The 21,308-nt window shown below is 40.4% G+C and overlaps 1 protein-coding gene across 1 annotated transcript in view; it reads right to left on the reverse strand.

The window, feature by feature from the left end:
- The window catches only part of SUPT3H (SPT3 homolog, SAGA and STAGA complex component), a 390,566-nt gene that overhangs the window by 158,226 nt on the left and 211,032 nt on the right, over positions 1 to 21,308 (reverse strand). Inside the window, exon 4 of the mRNA XM_061626041.1 lies at positions 2,540 to 2,626. Within this exon, the coding sequence (XP_061482025.1) occupies positions 2,540 to 2,626 (87 nt within the window). The remainder of the gene's footprint in view (positions 1 to 2,539; positions 2,627 to 21,308) is intronic.

Here is a 21,308-nt window from a genome sequence, read left to right on the forward strand (position 1 = left end):
TGTTGCTTCTATGGATGTAAGGGAGTGCGGTTAAAGGTAAATGAAATGCAAACAAAAAAAGAAAAACAAAAGACAGTGATGGTTTCCTAAATGCAATACCTTACCAAACATAACAAGATTCCTATGAGTAAGGCAGACAACTCAGCATCCCACAACCAGTCAGGATTCATAACCGAAAACCAAAGCTAAAAAAATCCTTGCAGCCAGTCAGTTAATGCAGAATGCTGCGGCATGATTGCTGACATGAGTGAGATCCTATCAGGACATAATACCTCTGCTCTGAAATCTGTATTGGTTGCTGATTTGCTACCAGGCCAAGTTCAAGCTGTGCTTTCCATGTTATGGGAGCCACATAGTACTTGTTCTGAAGTACTATGGGCTGAAAACAATAGAATGAAATTCAACAGGGATAAGTGCAAAGTTCTACACTTAGGAAAAAGAAACCAAATGCAGACTTATAAGATGGGGGATACTTGGCTCAGCAGTACAACATGTGAGAAGGATCTTGGACCTGTCGTTGATCACAAGCTGAATATGAGCCAACAGTGTGATGTGGCTGCAAAAAAGGCAAATGCTATATTAGGCTGCATTAACAGAAGTATAGTTTCCAAATCGCATGAAGTACTAGTTCCCCTCTATTCAGCACTGGTTAGGCCTCATCTTGAATACTGCATCCAGTTCTAGTTTCCGCACTTCAAGAAGGATGCAAACAAACTGGAATGGGTTCAGAGGAGGGCAACAAGGATGATCAGGGGACTGGAAACAAAGCCCTATCAGTAGAGACTGAAAGAACTGGGCATGTTTAGCCTGGAGAAGAGAAGACTGAGGGAGATATGATAGCACTCTTCAAGTACATGAAAGGTTGTCACATAGAGGAGGGCCAGGATCTCTTCTTGATCGTCCCAGAGTGCAGGACACGGAATAATGGGCTCAAGTTGCAGGAAGCCAGATTTCGACTGGACATCATGGAAAACTTCCTAACTGTTACAGCCATACAACAATGGAACCAATTACTTAGAGAGGTAGTAGGCTCTCCGACACTGGAGGCCTTCAAGAGGCAGCTGGACAGCCATCTGTAGGGAATGCTTTGATTTGGATTCCTGCGTTGAGCAGGGGGTTGAACTTGATGGCCTTGTAGGGCCCTTCCAAATCTACTATTCTATGATTCTAAAGAGGCATGCATGTGACCCCGTGTCTGTGTCCCAGAGCATAGCCATCTGCTGCAGTGAATCCCTGCATTAGATACCATTGCTCTTGAGTTGAACTGGAGTGCATCTAGAGCCAGCTGAATCATCCTGGAAGGTTGATGAGTAGCAATCTTCCTGAGTACATCCTCTGCCTAAAGCATGACATCCTGGCAAAGACCGAGGTAGCAGCTGAACCCTGAAGGCTGCTGCTTGTGCCTCAAACTCCTGGTGCAGTGCTGTCTCCACCTTCTTATCACAGGGATATTTGGGGCCCCTTCGCCTTCCATGGGAAGGACTGCAGAAGACATGAGCCCAGTTACTGGGTGGTCCATGACCTTGGCTTTAAAGGAATAGTGCCTATTCAGCAGTTTATGCACCCCTTTGTGCTTGTGGGCTCTCACCCACTCCACATTCCATATTGCATCAAAAGAATCAAGGAACAGCCATGTGACCTGCTTAGGGGTCCCATTGGGAAAACTTTTGATTTCTCTTGAGGAGGCGGTCCCAAACTGTGGTCCGTGTCCTTCATTCAGGTGGTCCGTGGCATGTCTGTGGATTTGTAGTTAAAGACAGGAGATAGCATACCTACTGCATTAAATGTTCCCATTGATTTTTATCACTGCTTTTATATCTCATGTTGCATTGCCGTTTGAATTCTATGGAATGCTAAGGTGGTAGCATGTGTCTCAGCCTGGTCTGCTGCTTACACAAGGCCTCTTGGCTCACTTTTTTCACTGTGTCAGGGAGAACCACCTGCCCCGCAGTGGGCTTGTATGCCAAGCCACTGAAAGCCCTCCAACAAATTCAAGAAAAAGCCGCTGCTTTTCCCCCCGCTCCAGCGTCTGCCGTTTGTTCTGCTGCTCACCAAGTCTTGGCCTTACACTTCGCTCACTCGTGAGTAAAGCTCAGAGGTGTGACCCACTTCCTGCCCTGCATGCTGCTAGATGACACCTGACTAGCTAGTGCTCTGCAGGAAGGGGAGGAAGACAGGCAACAGAACATGAAAGAATCAAGGAAAAGGAGGTGAAGGGTGAGAAAGCAGAAGTAATAGTTGGGGGGGGACACAAAAGACGACTAACAGCAATGCCTTTATGGAACACTAGCCACTCAACCAGCCTCAGCAACAGGTAGAACTGGTGTGGTGAACAGGGCGGGCCCTTACCTCACTGAGGAGGATAGAAGATTGTGGATCCTGCCTGTCTCAGCTAGTGGAAGGAACAATCCCAAGGAGAGGACCGTCCTCCATGTGCCACTAAGGAAAATTATGTTTTGATTTATAAGTTATTTTAAACATGGTAGCTACATTCATTAACAGAGTAATTTGTACCAACAATTATTTTTTAAAATTGTACCTTATCTTTGCGCATCAAAAAAATAAGATCTTCTGCAGAGATTACTCTTGCTCCTCTCATTTGAGAAACTTCAGAGGCTTGCTGTAACTGTAAACAAAGAAGTAAGGTAACATAATCAGCAGCAGTGCTATAATTTGTTTGCATGCCCTTATTCAAATGCATTAGCCATAACCTATAGCAAATACAAAAAGTTCTGCTTAAGAGAACTTAAAAAATCCAGTATGTTCCCTTAGAATTTCAGAAGTTAAAACACAAGTGAAATGACATCCTATTTCTTCACTACGCAAGTTAGGATCTTCTGTTCTGCTGATCTCATTTTGACAGATGCTATTGCAAAAGCATTTTATTGTGCGTCTTTTCCTCCTAGAAGAGATATGCTATCTTACAAGCAATTGTACCATGTGAGATTTCTTGTAGAAGTTGAAGACAACGATCTAGCTACTACATCAACGGAGAAAAAAGTAATGTAATTTTTTATAATCCCCATAAATACAATTGTACATTACTTCAGCCTTTCCCAACCTTTGGGTTCCCAGATGTTGCTAGACTGCAACTCCCATCAACCCCAGCCAGCATGGCCAATGCTCAGGAATTATGGGAATTGTAGTCCAGCAACATCTAGGATCCAAAGTTGGGGAATGCTGCACGATTGCAATTCAAGATTAACTTTCCTCCCTCTTTTTTAAATTAAACTTTCTTTGTATTATAGCATAAGAACAACAACTTGAGGGGAATTATTGTATTGTACAATCTAGCAACCAGGTTAGCACTACTTAAAGTGTTAAAATTGAGAAAGTTGCTCTCAAGGGCCTGTATGTTAGATCACTGAGGTTTTTATGAAAGTGCTGCTTGATTAAAATAATTTATACCAAGGTGAGAATCTATTGGACTCAACCAGCATACTAATCTTATTTTTTTATTCCTTGTCACCTTTACTTTATATTCAGTTTGCTAAACAGAACATTTTTAGTGTATACTCTGGAATATCAAACGATGTATCAGGAAGTAAAACCAAAAAAAAAAAAAAATGAAAAATTGCAAGATGCTGTAAGTGATTTTATTTGTAACCCCCCCCCCGTTTCAGCCTGCATACACTTTAGTCCATCAGGGGCTGAAAAATAGGAACAATATATCACCAAAAAAAATCTTAACAACAATACAATTAATTAAATATTAAAAATAAATTTGATATACTGACTTCAAAGTGAAAACACAAATTTCAGAGATATCGGGCAATACACGGCCACAACAATCCAACACAGAGGAGGCCGGCAGGAGGGGAGTTGGCATAAGGGGCCATCACATCCTACCATGGTTCAGGAGCTCCAGGGAGGGGAGTATGCTTGCTGCACCAGCAGGGCGCAGTTTAATGAAATGAGATGCATGTTTTGTTCTGCCACTCTTTTCTCTAGTGTAGCATCTGCCGGCAGCAGGGACCACAGTATGGAGCCCAATGGGGCCAGGATGCAGCGTACATCCTTCTCCCCTCAGTTCCACCTTGACACCCCCCCCAGAATGCCTCTTTTTCTCGCCTTGTGCTGGCTTCAGCTGCACCAGCCTCAGCTGTGCCAGCCAAGCCTCAGCTGCACTCGAGTGGCAGCAAAGTTGCCCAGCTGTGCTGCAGCTGAGTACCCCCCCATTCCCTGGACATATGCCACATCCTGACTCCCCTCAACCTGACGTAAACACCAGAAGGATTGCCCCCTAAATCTCAGATAAAATCTCAAATTACTAACTGCAGGTACTAACTGCAGGTACTCTCTATTATATACTTTAAAGAAATCATGGCCAGGTGTTAATACAAATTGTGTCAGATTTTTTTTTCATCCGATAGAAAAGCCATTGCAAAAAAGAATAAAGGAACATCTCCAAATCCCCTGTTCTTACAAAAGAAGAAGAAATCGAATTCCAAGTTTAAACCTCAAGGTGTCATTGTTTTTAATCTTAATATCCATCCCACCTCTTTCTTCAATAAAACCTTATTTTCATCCATATGCATTACTTCCAATGCCCAGAATTTAAGATCCTTTAGAGAATGATTTAATTCCATAAAATGACTGACTAGAGGAGCCCCCAACTTGTTATTCCTATTCTTCAGAATCCTAGAAGTTTTTCCCACATTATCCTTCGGCAGCTACATTGTAATACACAAATGATACAGGCTGTACCACACATAGAAAAACCCTTCGTTTTTTATTATCGACATAGTTCATAAGCCACAGATGTTGATGCAGCAACTCCCCTCTTCAGCGCCCACTTCAGTAGGTTTCTTTTTTGTGCGAAGACAATGGCTCCGCCTTAACCCGACCGTTGCTCTTCACACTGAAGCCGTGGGGAATGGGGTGAAGGGGGCTGGAGCTCAGCTTCCCCCTGTGAATGACGGGGGCTAACAGTCTGTTCAGGCATGGGAAGCAGCTGGGGATCAGCAAGTTGGCAAGGCGGTGCTTCAGGCGCAGATGAGAGGGAAGTGTCCAAAGGAGCAGCCTCTAACAGCCCAGGCTGTGCTTCCGCGGGGGGACCAGGTGATGGGGCGTGCAGCAAGTCTTCCTCTCTCAAGTCATCTCCCCAGTCCTCAAAGTCAGAGTCCCCTTCCTCAACCACCACCACCCCAGTCCTGAGTCATAACAGTTCTATTGTGAGCATTTTTCCTTTTACTATGGATATTACCCATATGGTGTCTTTATCTTTATACAACACACTGCCACACAAGAACTGTTTAATGTAGCTAAATACTCCTCATTATTCTCCACATCTGTTTTTACTGCATATACTTTATGGTATTCTTCCAGTCTTTTCTTTTTATCACTTTACATTCTATTGTGTGACAGACCAACACACACTTTGTACATGTTCCTGTTTTCCACACTTCCAGCAAGGAACAGAGGTGGCAGTCCATTGCCTTATGTCTTGTCTTGCCACAGTGTTTGCATTTTCCTTTTGATTCTGCTTTGTTTCTTTGATTTCTGACTGGGGTGTTTCACTCCAGTTTATGGCTTGTAATTCTTGTAATTCGTGGGTGGTGTCTTTCATGAATGTAGCTATTTCCATGGCTTTCTTAAAGGTGAGAGTAGGAGGTGTTTCCAAATAGTTTCATCTCTGAGACCACAGACCAGCTGGTTCCTTAGAGCCATTTGTATGTTGTGTTCTGTCATCCTTTGGTGTCCAGGGTCCATAAGCCATAACCATTTACCTTTCCTGCTCTCTGCACTTGTGAAATGAAAATTTCATGGTAGTTTTTCATATATAATTTTAGATGAAAAATATACCTGTAGCAGAGCTACAATTTCAGCAAACAGTTTAGAACATGGCTTCTTTAGGTATGTCAAGCTACAAAGCAAGCTCTCTCTCTCTTTCACACACACACACACACACACACACACACACACACACACACACACACACACCACCCCGCACTCATACGCATACCCAACAGTTCAATAATGCAGATTCTTTCAAACTTGGGTATTACAGAGTGCAAAATATTGCTCAAGATGTTCAGTATACATCAACCAGTCTTCTAAAGTATTATTAAAAGTGTCCATATTCTCCATGGGATCCCCCTTTTTAAAATGGAACATTCATGAGGTTGTTGTATGGCCGCTTCACATGCTTTCCCAATTCTGTTTCCTCTGCCCACTGTTTTCTTAGGTCTAGTTTTATAACAAGATCTCTATGTCTAAAACAATCCAATCAGCTCAGTCACTCACACTTTCCTGATCCTCTGCTGAATGCAGTCTACAGGAGTACAGCAACAATGTCATCTCATCTTCACTGCCACTGCAATATCTGTGAGTTGTACTAAGGACTCTCTAGATACAGCACTGTAATAACTGCTTCTTTATTAGGTAGTCGTGTTGCTTACTTGTCTGTTTGCCTTGTTCAGAGACCACAGAAGCTCCCTAGAAGCTTGATCTACACAACAACACTGACATATTTATCACTCTCTACCAAGTCTCTTTCCTTTGTGTTCCCACAAACAAATCAAAATGACAGATCCCCTCATTTATTTGTTTGTTTTATTTCCTGTGAGGTAGGTTAGTTTGAAAGATTGTGATTGGCCCAAGGTCACCCAGTGAGCTTCATGGCTGAGCAGGGATTTGAACCTTGGTCTCCCAGGTCTTAGTTCAACACTCTAACCACTACACTGCACTGGTCCTTGTCCTTTTTGGGACTCCTGCAAAATGGAATTTTCTGCATAGGTATGTATTATTTTTTAAACATGCACACACAAACCCGAGCCTCCCACAAAGAACTAATTGGGGAATGAGCAAATGCATAAACACAGAAAATGAACACTGGGCTACACAGGGACTTTGGGAGATAAAATATACAAAATGAAAATGGGTGCTGGTGCAGACATAGGCTTTCAAAAAGATAAACTACATTAAAATTTATTTCTCATCTGTAAGGTGAGACGATAAATAGAAATCTGATTTTTTTAATTAAAAATATTCTTAAAAGGTTTCTTACTCACCTTTCATAAACACACCTGAAAATAATTTGAAGAAATATGCCAATGGTTTTTCTCTCTAGTACTGGGTGAATAAGTATATTATTAATCTAAGATCTCATGCTGGTATGACTTGAAATAGGCCTATTCAGAAGTTAAAAAGATCAACAAAAACAGTAGCTGTTTCTAATATGGAAAAGGGGGGAAGCTTTCAGTTTTGGCAAGCATTCAGTGGGAAAAAAAGATTCAGTCACTAAATCATAATACTGGACTGCATTATTTTTTCCCCAACTCTAATCACATACACACAAAATCTGAACTGAATCTGGTATGCACAACAGAAAACATACTGCATGAAAAAACTTCACATTTTTCCTTTGAAATGCTCAAGAGGGCCTTTGCAGCTACAAAGGCGAGAGAACTTTCAGGAATTCAGAAGTCACAGTAACATAATATTCCTTGAAACTGAACTGAAAAGTACAAGAATGTGAAAAATGATAGTTCTATTTCTTTGGCACAGTAAAGTGGCTTCTTATTCTGATTAGTTTAAGGATACACAAGGTACTTAAATTTCCAGCATAAAATATAGAAAAGCTGGGTAAAATTATAATACAAAGAACAGGATGGATACCTCATTGGTGTAATGTCGATGAACCCAGAGGACTTATAACAAGCATGCATTTACTCAAAAAGTGCTTAGAAAATTGATGTTAGTTTGCTGATAATACAACACATATTTTTTTCAAATTTCATATATATCTACAGAACCCTTTGAACTAAATTGATAATATAATATAAATCTCTGTTGGATAGGAGGTAACAAATTTTTAATACACTGTGGCCACAACCTGATAGAGAGTAGGGTGTGCTTATGCCCAGTGATTTCTGTTTGTGAACACTGGGTGCCAAGTGGCACTATTGCAATTTAGGCTGCAACCCAATACTTGTCTCCTCAGAAGGAAGCTCCACTGGTTCAGCGGGACTTACTCCCAGGTAAGTGTGTATTGGATTGCAGCCATAGCCACTTTAATTCCATTAGACAAGGATTGCATACATTACATTCAACATTTTAGGCATGAAGTCCAGCTCCCTGCAGATGTATACACAGATGTCCGGGGAAAGGGCTTCTCAGTGTGTATGACATCAGGGGTGGGGCTGTCATGAACCTGTCAGAATGGTTCAATGTAACATGGCTCTGATGCAGTGAATTGTGGGGATTTCATCTTGTGTAGAGATGGGCCTCTGAGTGAGTGGAAAAATCCAAGTTTCGTTTCTCAGCTGCCTGTTTATCTGATGAGAGCCTGGTGCCAAGGTCAAGCAGGCCTGAGAACAGGGAGGATGGGCCTGTTAGGTGCTAAGACTGGAGAAGCCTCGAGAAGCATTACCTCATTAGAAAGCCCCTTGATCGGATAAAATAGTATGGTCTGTTGCTAGGATCTTTTCCTTAAGTATAGGGGGTGAAACCTATAGCTTTTGTTCCCCTGGGTTCCATCTGGACAGGTGGTTACCTGAGTGGGGTTCCACTGCCTTTCACTACCCAAGCTATGCCTCTCTGGGGAGGGGTGAGACTTGCAACAACTACCTCTTCAGTAAGTAGAACAGGTTAGTTAGTTTTGTTATTTTGGTTTGTGTCTGAACTCTCTGTTTGTATTTTGCCTAAGCCCCCTTTTTGGGTGTGGGTGTTAAGGAATGTTTTGCTGCTACTAATTGTGCACTTATATTTTATTCCAATAAAGCTACTTCTTATTTACCCATGTGTGTTCTTTGCAGGAGGGAAAGTTTGGCTCTGAATCTGGTACCTTGACCACTGACTATTGTGTTTGGGGGTTGTTTGGGGCTCCAGGATGAGGAGTGCCTGTTTGGCTCTTGTCTTTGGGAATCCCTGGCAGAACTATTCCTGGGCTCTGGGTTTCCCCTGACTCAGAGTGGTTACTCAGATTAAGGGGTGGTGGGAGCCTAAGTACTACCTTGCAGGGTTGTATTTGGTTTGCTCAACATTGGCAAGGGGGGATAATTTGCTGGGATCAATTGCCCTGGGTTAGGAATTGGGTCCTGGAAATACACCTAGTGCCTGTTGGGTGGCACTAGGGCATGACAGGGACTACTTGGCACGACCCCACTTTCCATTCCTGTGCTGGTCAACACGGCAGCTAGAATGCTTGAAGAGGACTTGTGTGATTGTGTTATTAAGAATTTTGTAACATCAGTTTATTCAAAACAATGAATTAAAGGGGTACGGGAGTGTCTCTTTAGTGAAGGCAAGTAGCAAAAAAAGGTTCCATCATTATAAATTATATAGCTTATAAATTATATAGCTCAAAATTATATAGCTCATAGAATGGCATCTGTTGAGCTCATAATGTGAATGAACTACATGTGTGCCAAATTTCAAACCAATCCTATAAAAATTGCCACAGGCCGAGTAACTTAAGAAACAATTACAATTGTCACACTGACTCTCTTTACTTGAATTTCTGAAACAGATGTATCTATCTTTATTTCCAAGATTGATGAAAACAACTGCTGTACTTTATTCAGGCTTGCCGATGAAGGCTTAGACTGATTCACTAGCTATAGTCTTACCTGGACCAGGATAGCCTGGCCTCAGTTTTTCATGCTCTGGTGACCTCCCGCCTGGACTACTATAATGCACTATATGTGGGGCTGCCCTTAAAGACAGTCCGAAGGTCCAGCTAGTGCGGAATAGTAAGTAGGGCAGCCCAATGGGACCACATTGCACTGGTCCTGAAAGTGTTGCACTGGCTGCCACTGAGCTATCAGATCCAATTCAAGGTATTCATACTAACCTATAAAGTCCTAAGTGGCTTGGGGCTCAAGTACCTAAAAGAATGCCTTCCCCAATATCAACCATCTCAGACCCTACAATCGGCAGGCGAGTCCTTGTTGGTGGCGTCACCACTGGAGGCTGCCCAGTTGGCACTGAACCATGATAGGGCCTTCTCAGTGCCAGTTCCCCATTTCTACAATGCCCTCATGAGGTGCATATGTCTTCCTCATGAGGTGCATCTGTCTCCCTCATGACTGACTTTCAAGAGAAATTTCCCCAGGCGTTTGATGGCTGAAAGATGCTGTTCCTGGCAACCCTGAAATTATTGGCAGAGAGAATGATTATTTTTAACTAGTTTTAGTATGTTTTTATTGGTCTGTCTGCTGCCAGGTGTCCTTTGGGAGGAAGGATGCAATGTAAATTGAATAAATAAATAAATAAATTCATGCTGTAGCACTATGAATTGCATTTTAATCTGCTGTATGTAACTTCCACAACAGGTTGCAGTGCAGTGTACAGTCTGGCATTCCAAGTGAAAACTACCAATTATATTCAAAAATTAATAGTTACAAAACAGCTACTTTCATGTTTAGTAGAGCCTAATATTTTAATATATTTCCTTCTCAAAAGCCAGAGAAATCCAATATTAAAGAAAGCAAAACCCTGTTGGTTTAAGATCAAAGTTAATCTCATATTTCCCAAAGCTGGGAAGCTGGGAGATAAAGGCTGATACTTAACAGACCTGCCCCTCTCACGTCACTGAGTCTTACTGTAGTGCCACATAAAAACCTCCTCTGTGGGAAGCCAGCGCGTGGATTGTGAAGGGTGCTAGAAGAGGGCCCACTCCTGCTCTTTAACCCATCCTGCCAGCTATTGATATGGGCAACAAGCAGGCATGGGTCAACTCTCAGGAAGATTCCTCTAGCAATACAGCAAGGTTCAAATGTTTCATAAGACAATGCAAAACCATGACAACTTGGGGCATCTGTGCTGGTTCCTGGTACTTCTCCCTCTCCATCTGGATTTGAGCCTAAAAGGCCAAGAAAGAGTGTGGATGTAAGTTGTGAGCAAGAACAATTTGTGACATTACACAAAATGATTGCTGATCACGGGACGTCTGTCAAATCATCAGCCTTAACCAACATGAGATAGCCTTAACTCTGATTGACAGGGGTTTTCATAATTCAATTGTATTTTACAGTTCAATTGTATTACTATAGCCAAAGTATGAATTGCCTGAAAATAACCCAAGTGATGAAACATACCAGCACTACATAGGCAACTGCTTGAGCAAAATATTCAGTATATAATAAAGAAAGCAGTGGATATTGTAATTGTATCTTTAAAACTTACAATAAATAACTCAGGAATAACATTTTAAAACTTCAGTCACAGTTCTAATGATTCTATGTGAAAAAGGGATCAGGGCGGAACCACTTTATCCCTGCTATTATATTTTATCTATAAAGCACCTAAAATGTCTAGGTGCTGTATAATACATTTTAAAACATAATTTTACACCTGCAAGTGCACAGTCTAAAAATTAAGTGATACAAAAGGGAGGGTAAGAGGAAAGTGGGGTGGAGGATATGGACAAAAACTGGGCTCCTGACGGGAGGAAGGGCGGGATATAAATCAAATAATTAATCAATAAGTAGCACCAAATTCTTAAAAGAAAGTGTGAAAGTGAGGTGTTGAGGATGGTGGTAAAGTCATCAAGAATTTATATGGCTATTATGGCTTCATTATAGGCTTCTCCAAGCTGCTAATTCCAAAATTTATTTTTTAAAATACTACAAATTTAAAAAGGAACATGGATGGTGGGTTACAAAAAAGGCATTCCAGCCCTGTTCTTTACTTAATAAATGTTACTTACAAAGATATCATGGACATCCAAGAAACAAACCTATGAACATAACAAACTCCCTCCCTGAAGCAATTCAACAGTGTTACTAAAAATGCCACTCTAAAAATCTACACATGTTGATGGGGGTTGCCATTCTCCAGCATTATTACTTGCAAAGTCAATAAATAGGCACCAAATTTCAAGAAAATTGCCTGCATCTCTTTTACCACTAAGTACTCTCATCCTCTCTATTTAGATTGGGCCCCATACATTCACACCCACACTCACCTCCCCACAATTGATTGGCAAATACTGCTTCTTATGTATATATATTACCAATATGAACAGTTATTTTGAATCCAGTCTTGATTTAAGATGTATTTATTTAGCAGTCCCCCCAAGGCATTTTACAACAGTTATAAACAGTTCAAAACCCATAATCATATAGTTATTAAATCACATTTCAACATTAAAATAACATTAAAAAATAGGAGCAGCTAAAAAACCTTCTGCTCCTTGATTGAAACAACTTTCAGCCTAACCTACCTGCCAGGGTTACTGCAAAGATAAAAGAGGGAGGAAGGACCCCGGAAGAAAAGCGAGGTGCAAATATATCGTGTCATGTTCACAAACCATGCAGTGTGGGGGAAAAAAAATGCACAGAGGCAACCCTCCTATTGCTTTAACTGCAATATTCTATAGTCCTTACATTTTACAGCAAATTACCCAAAAGAACAACTCGCCAACGCGCACATTCTCTTTTTTTTTATCATTAATTTTTATTCAAATTTTCAAAGACAAGAAACAAAGCAAAACAAAAACAATTAAACAATAAAATAAAATGTTGACTTCCGATTTGTCGCAGATCAGTTATAGGTCTACAATATATAACAATCCTATCTCTAAAATTATATTATAAAATCACTTTCCTCCAGTAGTTATCTTAATTAATCATCAAATCTCATAAACATTATTTTATTTTTTCCACAAAAAGTCCAAGAGAGGTTTCAATTCCTTAAGAGATATATCTTTCAATTTTTCTCCAAATAAACATATCGCTTAATCCATCTAATTCAAATCTGTTAGGCCCAATAATTTCAATAGCCATTCTTCCATTATCTATATTAATTCCATCTTCAATAATCCTGTTAAGTCCAGTAATTTCAGTAGCCATTCTTCCGTTATCAGTATCCCATAATAATCTTGTTGTCATAGCCATAGTCCAAGCAAACATATCAATTAATCCATCTCGTCAAATCTGCCAAGTCCAATAATTTCCACAACCATTCTTCCATTATCAATATTAATTCCATCTTCCATCTTCAATAGTCCTGTTAAATCCAGTGGTTTCAGTATCCATTCATCCATTATCAGTATCCCATGATGATCTTGCTGTCATAGCCATAGTCATATAACAAGAGTCTGATAGGAATTTCCCCCATCACAAATATGTCCTTGCCATCAATTCTGAATATGTTGTTGAAATATTGTTGTAAAGTCACATCTCTGCTCTGGGTGCATCTCTGCTCTGTCACATATTTGTAGTTAATTCCATAACTTTTTTCTATGTCAAGCCCCATCACATCATTCCAGTCAAGAATTCTGAGTATGTTGCTGAAATATTGCTGCAAAGTCATATCTCTGTTCTTCTTTTTTACAAAATGCACTGGCTCATTTCTTAAGAGTTTCTCCACTGCCACATATCTGTAGCCAACTCCATTGATTTTTTCTATGTCAAGCTCCATCATATCATTCCAGTCCAGAAAATTATCCAAGACATTGATAACTTTACCACCAAAATCTTCATTAATTTCTTCAGAGACAACGTTGAATTCCAAACAGTAAACTTTATTTCTAACATCCATAAACTCCAATCTTTTTCCAATTTCACATTTGTTCCAATCTCCAGGGCTTGTAGCTTCCCTATCCCATCAAACTCCTCTCTCACAGAATCCATTGTTTCTTTAAGCTCCTGCGTCATTTTGTTAAATTCAATTTTCATCTCCTGTCTACCCTGTCTCAGGGTTTGTTTCGTTATCTCAATCTCAGCCATTATTTTCTGAAACATAATTTCTTCCATGGTCTCAATCACTTTCCTGGTTGTCTTTCTTAAAACCACAGAAACAAAAATTATTTCAGCCACAACTGGGTTAATGTTCCAGGCTTGCTTATATCAGTGGAGACATTACAGCCTGCCTTATCTCTATGTATTCAGGAATACAAAAACAAACTTAGTTCCCAACATCAAAACAATTAGTGGCGTCGTGAACAAGCAGATTCGTCAAAATGAAATAGACCAAAAAAAAAGTTTTTGTTCCCCCCTCCTCGAAATAGAAATCCCTCTTCCGTTGGTATCTTTAGAATGCACCTCCAGGACAGCTTTTTGCGATAAAAACAAAGATAAGCTTTTTCGATTTCTTTCCTCCTTAATTTCGTTAGTGAAAGAGAAAAGCCATAAACTCACCTAGAAGTTCTTCACAGCTGATTCATTGACAAATCTCTTTTTTGCTACACCAATTTAAACCAAGTAAAAAAAGAAAATAGAAAGAAGGCTTCTTATCTGCCTGTTGAAGTCCGTTTTTCTTTAAAGAAAAGATAAACGTGTCGCTGTAATCAGCAAGAGCTTGATGAAAGTCCGTCCGGCATTGCAGTTTGAACCTTCTCTCATAAATAAATGAAATCCAGTCCTCCCCACAAAAACAGGCTTTGTGGTTGATCTCTACGTTTCTCCCTGACCGGGAGAAAATCTTTACCAGTCAAAAAGAGCGTTGTGACTGATTTTAAAGCTGAAAAAGCTTCTTCTGAGACAAGAGCTCGTCTCAGAGGCAGCACAGGCAAAGCAACCCTTCACGGAAGTCGCCAACACGCACATTCTCTAAGCATGTGCAGCTTAACTGAATCAACTTTCTGCTTAACCTACCTCTCAAGGTTGGTGCAAAGATAAAGGGGGAGGGAGGACTGTGATGTTCCTGTATATATATAATACTGTAAATATGATAAGTGCAGGTTTATTAGAGTATATTGTGTAAGTAGACTGAGTGAGAGGGGGGAGTACATGGGTTGGAATGTTGATGAGTGTTGTATTATGATTGGCTGAGCGCTTGAGTGCCTGAAGGTATAAATGAGAGGATGACAGTAGAGTTCAGTTGGTTCGGTTGGTTCTGAGGGTTGGAGGGTGGATTGGATTAGGCGGGTAGTGAGGCAGGTTAGTGATGACTAAGAAACATAAAGAGTAACGCGTCTTATGAAACCACACGCTTGTTGACTAAACCTTTAAGTAATCTTGTTATTCCCTGAGTATATAAATAAATATTTCTTGGTTTACCGAAACTCCTGATCCTTGGCTGGGTTTACACAGACCAGAAGGGTGGGCAGGGCAATTACCAAGGTTGGGAAACAGTACCAATGGTGGCAGTGGTGAAGAGATAGCGTAACATCAGGTATCCAGAGCAACCCAGGGCTGTAATCTTTAGAGGCACAAAGATACAGGGAGGTTGAGGCCTGTAAGTGCACCCAGACACAAAGTAGCAATAAACCAGGAGGAGACTAAGGCGCAGTCTCAAGACATTATTGTTTACAGGGAGTGTCTGGTGCTGCTGCTTAGCAGTGGGATCTTGTGAGATCTTTGCTAAAGAGAACTGTTTTGAAAGCAGGACCCTGAGGTGGGACCGTGACAAGGCGGTGACCACAGGAGGGATCCTAGCAGGTGGCGCCTGAGGTGGGATCCTGACAGGTGGGGGCCTGACAAGGACCTAAGAAGAAAAGCAAGATGTAAATATATCATGTCATATTCTCAAACAATGCAGTGAAGCGGGGAAAAATGCAAGGGCAGCCCCCCATTGCTTTAACTGCAACATTCCACAGTCCTGATATTTTATAGCTAAATACCAACCAGAGAGAGAGAGAGACAGAGAGAGCAAGAGTGAGAGAGAGAATTTATAAAATAATCCTTTGTTATGTTTACTCAAAAGACCCATTGATTTACAGCACAATCCTAACCATGTCTACTCAAAAGTAAGTCTATTGAATTCAATGGGGTCTGCTTCCAGGTATGTGGGATTAGCATTGCAGCTTTACTCCCAGAAAAGTGAGTATAAGATTTAAGCTTTGTATTGGGAAGGTTTTCAAAACAGGCTATGAATTAGCAAATAAATTGACCTGTTCAGCAGCTCAGGAAAATTTAAACTTGTTTGACTCCTTATATTTAGAAAATTATAACACACTGTAATGACATCATAAACCGCATGTATACTTCTTTATTTCCGTTCAAAATTATTTGATAAATAAAATGTACAATATGCTATTTTTGCAAGTAATTAAAAAAACCCTGCATGCACACTTTTATTATCATCATCACTGAAATTGTTTACTGTGCATGCCTACCAAGATCCTGCTGTGATCTGTTCTGGACCTCAATCTGTATGTGCACACAGAGAGAAAAGTGGCTGGGCAGGTGCATACGCTGTTGCTGCAAGCTATAAGCTTATTCCATTCATGTGATATGCAAATGCACACCATTAAGCAATATGCACAGACAAACAGGAAAAGGTAGCTTATTTCAGGACTTGTAAGAGGTTCTAGCTATTGCCTGGACTTCAATAAATGCCTTATCAATCACAACTCTGACTTCACTTATTGACTAAAAACCTGAAAGGGGGAGATTGAAGCAGCTGGCTAGCTCATTTAACATAAATTGCCAGGGTGTGTGTGACATTTTGGTATATAACGTTTGATCCAGAGCACTTTAGAAACGTACTTTTTTAAAAAAATAAAAGCCATCTAATCTGTTGGTGGCCCTGAGTTCACCCACTCACGTACTCCAAATCAAAAAAACAAAATAGAGTCAATAGAAAAAAATGCAGTCAATGTGGGAAGGCAGGACACAAGGCATTCCTACAGTTAAAAGGCCTGGGGTTTGGTAATTAGCCAACTAGATGGACAATCCCATATGTAAAACATCAACCACAATCAAGCTTGCTTGCTGGAGCTGTGATCTGTCTAGGAGTTCCACTGCTGTTCACACACACATGCATGCACCACACACACTATATACAAACCAGACACACATGCATCTCTCCCTGCCCAAGTGCATCTCTCCTAGATCACACATACACTTAGACACATATGTACATACCTCTTTCTCTCACACCTACATACATAAATACTCCCCTCCTCTCTCCCACAGAGTGCATATCTTTTGCATAGATCAGACATACACACAAGCCACACACACATGCATACTTTTCTCCCCTCTCACACACAGACAACATATATCTCTCCTTCTCTCACACAAACCATGAATACATACAAACCATGGGGCAATCCCCATAACTACTTTTGTCCCTCTCCCCTTCCCCAGACCGAGCAACTGGCCGTCATTAGCTCCATGCGGCTGGCAGGCAAATAAGTGAGCAAATGGGGCAATCCCCGTCACTCCTTCTCCCCCCCAACTTTATAAAAAATCCCCACCACAGAACTGTACATCTATCTGCCTGCCGTCAGCTCCATGTAGCCAGTGAGCATCATATTACTGACAGAATGAGGTGATTTCTTCCTCCTCTACCTCCAACAGAGGCCTTCCACAGGGTGAAGAAGCAACCTGCTTGGCACATGCTCCTGGTTGCCTCAGGGACAGCGAGAAGGGCCTTTGTGGATGCAGGATTGATAACCCTTGGAGTAGAACAAACAGTATTCCCAACAGTGAGTTGGTGGTTTACACTCTTCTTTAAAACAGATTGAAAATGATTTTAATATAGGGAGTGTCTGCAGCATCTGATGATGAAGAAAAGCTGTCAGATGCATTATTCACCTCCAATCTAATGCCTTCTAAAGATAAGTAACATCAACCATTACCACCACCACATTCTGAAAAAGTCTTTATAAAAAAAGGTTTATAAAAACAGTCGTGCTTCACAGTTTGTTTCATGTTTTTTCAAAGATCCAGGCCTGTGGCTAATCTAAACCATCACTCATTAAACCTGCAGACATTCCACTATGGGGCAAGAACAGCTAAGCTACCTAACTATTTGTCTATCAAATGTGAACTTGGAAGAAAAAATGCCTTTGGTGAGATAACTCTAGATCATTCATGAAGTGAAAAAAGCTTTAAAGCAGGAGTGGTCAACATGGTGTCCTCCAAATATTGTTAGACTACAACTCCCATTTTCCCTGACAATTGACAATGCTGGCTGGGGCTGATAGAAGTTGTAGTTCAACAACATCAGGAGGGGTACCACAATGGCCATCCCTGCTTTCAAGTGAATTGGGCTCTTTATAAAATGTTTTCAGCCATATTGGCCTATTAGAATAAAATAATCAAAACATGGCAACACCTTCATGAGGTCCAACAAAAAGTTACAAAATATTTAGCAAGCTTTGTAGGACTCAGGCTAGACATGTAAGCCATTGTTGAATTTCAGAAATGTAGAAAATGTAATTTCATAATTAATTTTTCTTTCTTTCTTGAATGATGGGGCTGTATGTATGGGATGTGATCATGATATGTATATGACAGAGGGGTGCTGTATGTGTACTGGGCCCAACATTTAAATGCATGTGCACTGGATAAAAGATACACTCCCACCTTCCCTGCCAAGTTTAGAGAGCTGCTAGAGGAACAACTCCAGCAACTTACATGAAAAAAAAAGTAAGAAGGAACCCCCCACCAAAATAGGGACTGTGATTTATCAGGGACAAGGACAAAAACCAAAAACCAAAAACCAGAGACTGTTCCAGGTAAACAGGGACAGTTAGAGCATCACCAAAACATCCCAAAGTAAGACAAATGGTCAAACTAATCTGAACATTGCCATTTACATAGTGCACCTTTGGACAATTATACACATTCTTAATACACATAGACAGACAATTTTGTCACAATTGACTCTCAGCAAGGGATGCGAGAGGAATTCTGTTTGGTTTGCTTTTCACAGAGGACTGACCAAATTCAATGTTCCCTGACTTATTTTCAGATCAGAATGCAACTATCAGTCACATTATGCAGTTCTCCTGAACTTGCAATGCACTTTCGGTTTATAAAACAAATCCACTGAAAAGTACATACAAAATGTGTACAATTTGAATGTGTACAATTTACATGCAGATTTTTCAAGTGATCTTTTTGAAAATCTGCCAAAAAAAAGTGTCTAAATGATTGACCTATGACTGAGTGCCAGTGACACTAGTATGGAATAGACTTAGACTGCTCAGTCTATTCCTAGCCTCAGCTTAATTGGATTCAGTAAGATCTGTCATATTTACAGAGCCTTATTTAGGGTTCCTTAAAACAATGGTTTACATATCATTTTTAATGCTTTTAAACACATTTGAAGCACACACACACACAGAGGCAGAAATTTGATTATCAGTAAAATGTTCTTTTGTTGCCCACAACTCATGCTAGGTGGTGATTTCATGCTATATTGTGAACTTAAGACAATTTATTTATTTATTTATTTATTTAATTTATATACCGCCCGACTAGCAATAGCTCTCTGGGCGGTGAACATAAAATAGCATAAAAATACAATGAATAACAAAATAATACTAAAATACAATCATCAATCCAATACAATAAACATTTTAAAAAGTAAATCAGTGTAACTTAAAATGCTTCAGAGAATAGGAAGGTTTTGACCTGGCGCCGGAAGGAGAGCAGAGTCGGCGCCAGGCGTACTTCCTCGGGGAGACTGTTCCATAGTTCGGGGGCCACCACTGAGAAGGCCCTAGACAACACTCATTCATTGCTGTAGAAAATAGCATTTATTCAAATCCTGCATCCTTCAATTGCTTACACAAGGAAACTGCATACTAATTTATCAAATTAAATGCAAAAGGGGCAAAATATCCTCTTTGGTGACACTGGTGGCCCCGTGCTTTTCTTTGGGTTGTACTACCATATCTAAAAGCACATTTTGGCCCATTTTTTTCTTTTTTTTATTTCCTCGCTATCAAAAATCATATATAGATATGCTTGTGGGGAAAAACTATGCCCGACCAAATAGATTAAATATGGAGTATGAATGCCAGCCCAATTTTATGAACTGCTGAGCTCAAATACCACTTCCTAATAGTCCCTGCACACCTCAAAAGCCTGAATCTTTTGGACAGGATCCAACAGAACTATCATATGGCCCTAGTTTTGTTGTTGGGACAAAATTTATGTAGGACTCCCTGTAGTTGAAGTCATTTTAGGGCTTTGAAAGAGGCAAGTAGGGCAGATCCACATAGCTCTGCTTGAATAGTACAGTTAGATGCTTTGGTACAAACCTGTTTACACTGTACTGCATATGATTCACCTGTCCATCTGGTGTTGTTTTAATACATATAGAAACATAAAACTTATAAATCACAGAAGACCACAGAAATGCACAAGGTAGTTGTATATCCCCCTGCCAAAACCCCACTCTTCAGGAGGAGTTATTTTACCTTTAGATTTTATTATCCTACACACTACCAGAATCCCTGCTTCCATGCTCTGCCTGGCACAAGCAGAGATCCTAATTCCACAAACTGAGTTAAGCAAAGCTGTTGCTAGGGTTCTTGTTTTCTTCTCCACACCTTTGCTTACAAACGGCCTTGGCAACAGAAAGCCTCAACCCCTCTGGATACTTTATAGTATCTAAAGATCCAAGCTATGGGTTGCTGTTCTGCTAGCAGTAACTTCCTCTCTTTAATGGAAACCTTGCTGCCACTACTAATAACCATCTCTGCCCTTATTTGTCTTATACCTGTCTATTGTGTAGCTTTGTCACTAGTCACAGTTATACTTGTTCTATTTGGTAACTAGGCCAAGAATCAGCCATGTGTTAAATACAAATGAATGTTATTTAATTAACAGATGTAAGAAATATAAAGAAGTTTACATCATATGCAGGTTCCAGAACTGTCTGGTTACAAGAGAAAGATTACTAGTTTCATTTATCTTACTCTTTGCAAAATCTCCTCGGAGAATAAAAATATAAGCCTAGCTATCTTAACCATTACTCTCCCCAATCTTCCTCCCAGATATATTCACCATCCCCCATTAACTCTGCCAATCAGTACACAGCATTCCTCAACATTCTAATTCACTCGCTCCCCCTCTCCTCGCTCCATACCACATTTGCTCTAACACAGGCACCTTCCAAACTTTACCTGCTTAACTGTTTATAACAAACCATGAAAAGTAAAACATAATAGAATTTCATTATCTCTAATAAAATATTTCACCATAATATAGGCTGGTCTATAAATATCAACAATAAACAAACAAACATTATTTTACGCATTTATAGGCCAACCTATAACAAAAGGCCCCATATAATGCATAAGATGTTGTGAAGGCAGGCAGATATTCTACCAATGACCTAATAGCTCATTCCAATTAAAGTGATATCAGTGCAGTGTAGTAGTCAGGGGCATGAACCTGGAAGCCTGAGTCTTAAATTCCATCAGCCAGGAAACTTGCCTGGCTACCTTGGGCATGTTAGTCTTTTAGTCTAACCTCCTGCACAGGTGGCTATAAGGATAAATGGGAAGGCAGAACCATACACCACCCTCAACTCTTTGGGATTAAAAAGTTTAACAATAAGAACAACAATGAAGGAGGAAACAACAACAACAATGGATGAGGGGTTATTATTCACCATGAATATTCTTTATTGACTCTGACTTTACATACTTGTCACATGTATCCTTTGCCTCC

This window comes from Rhineura floridana, chromosome 4 (assembly GCF_030035675.1).
Source record: "Rhineura floridana isolate rRhiFlo1 chromosome 4, rRhiFlo1.hap2, whole genome shotgun sequence".
NCBI classification, from domain to species: Eukaryota; Metazoa; Chordata; class Lepidosauria; order Squamata; family Rhineuridae; genus Rhineura; species Rhineura floridana.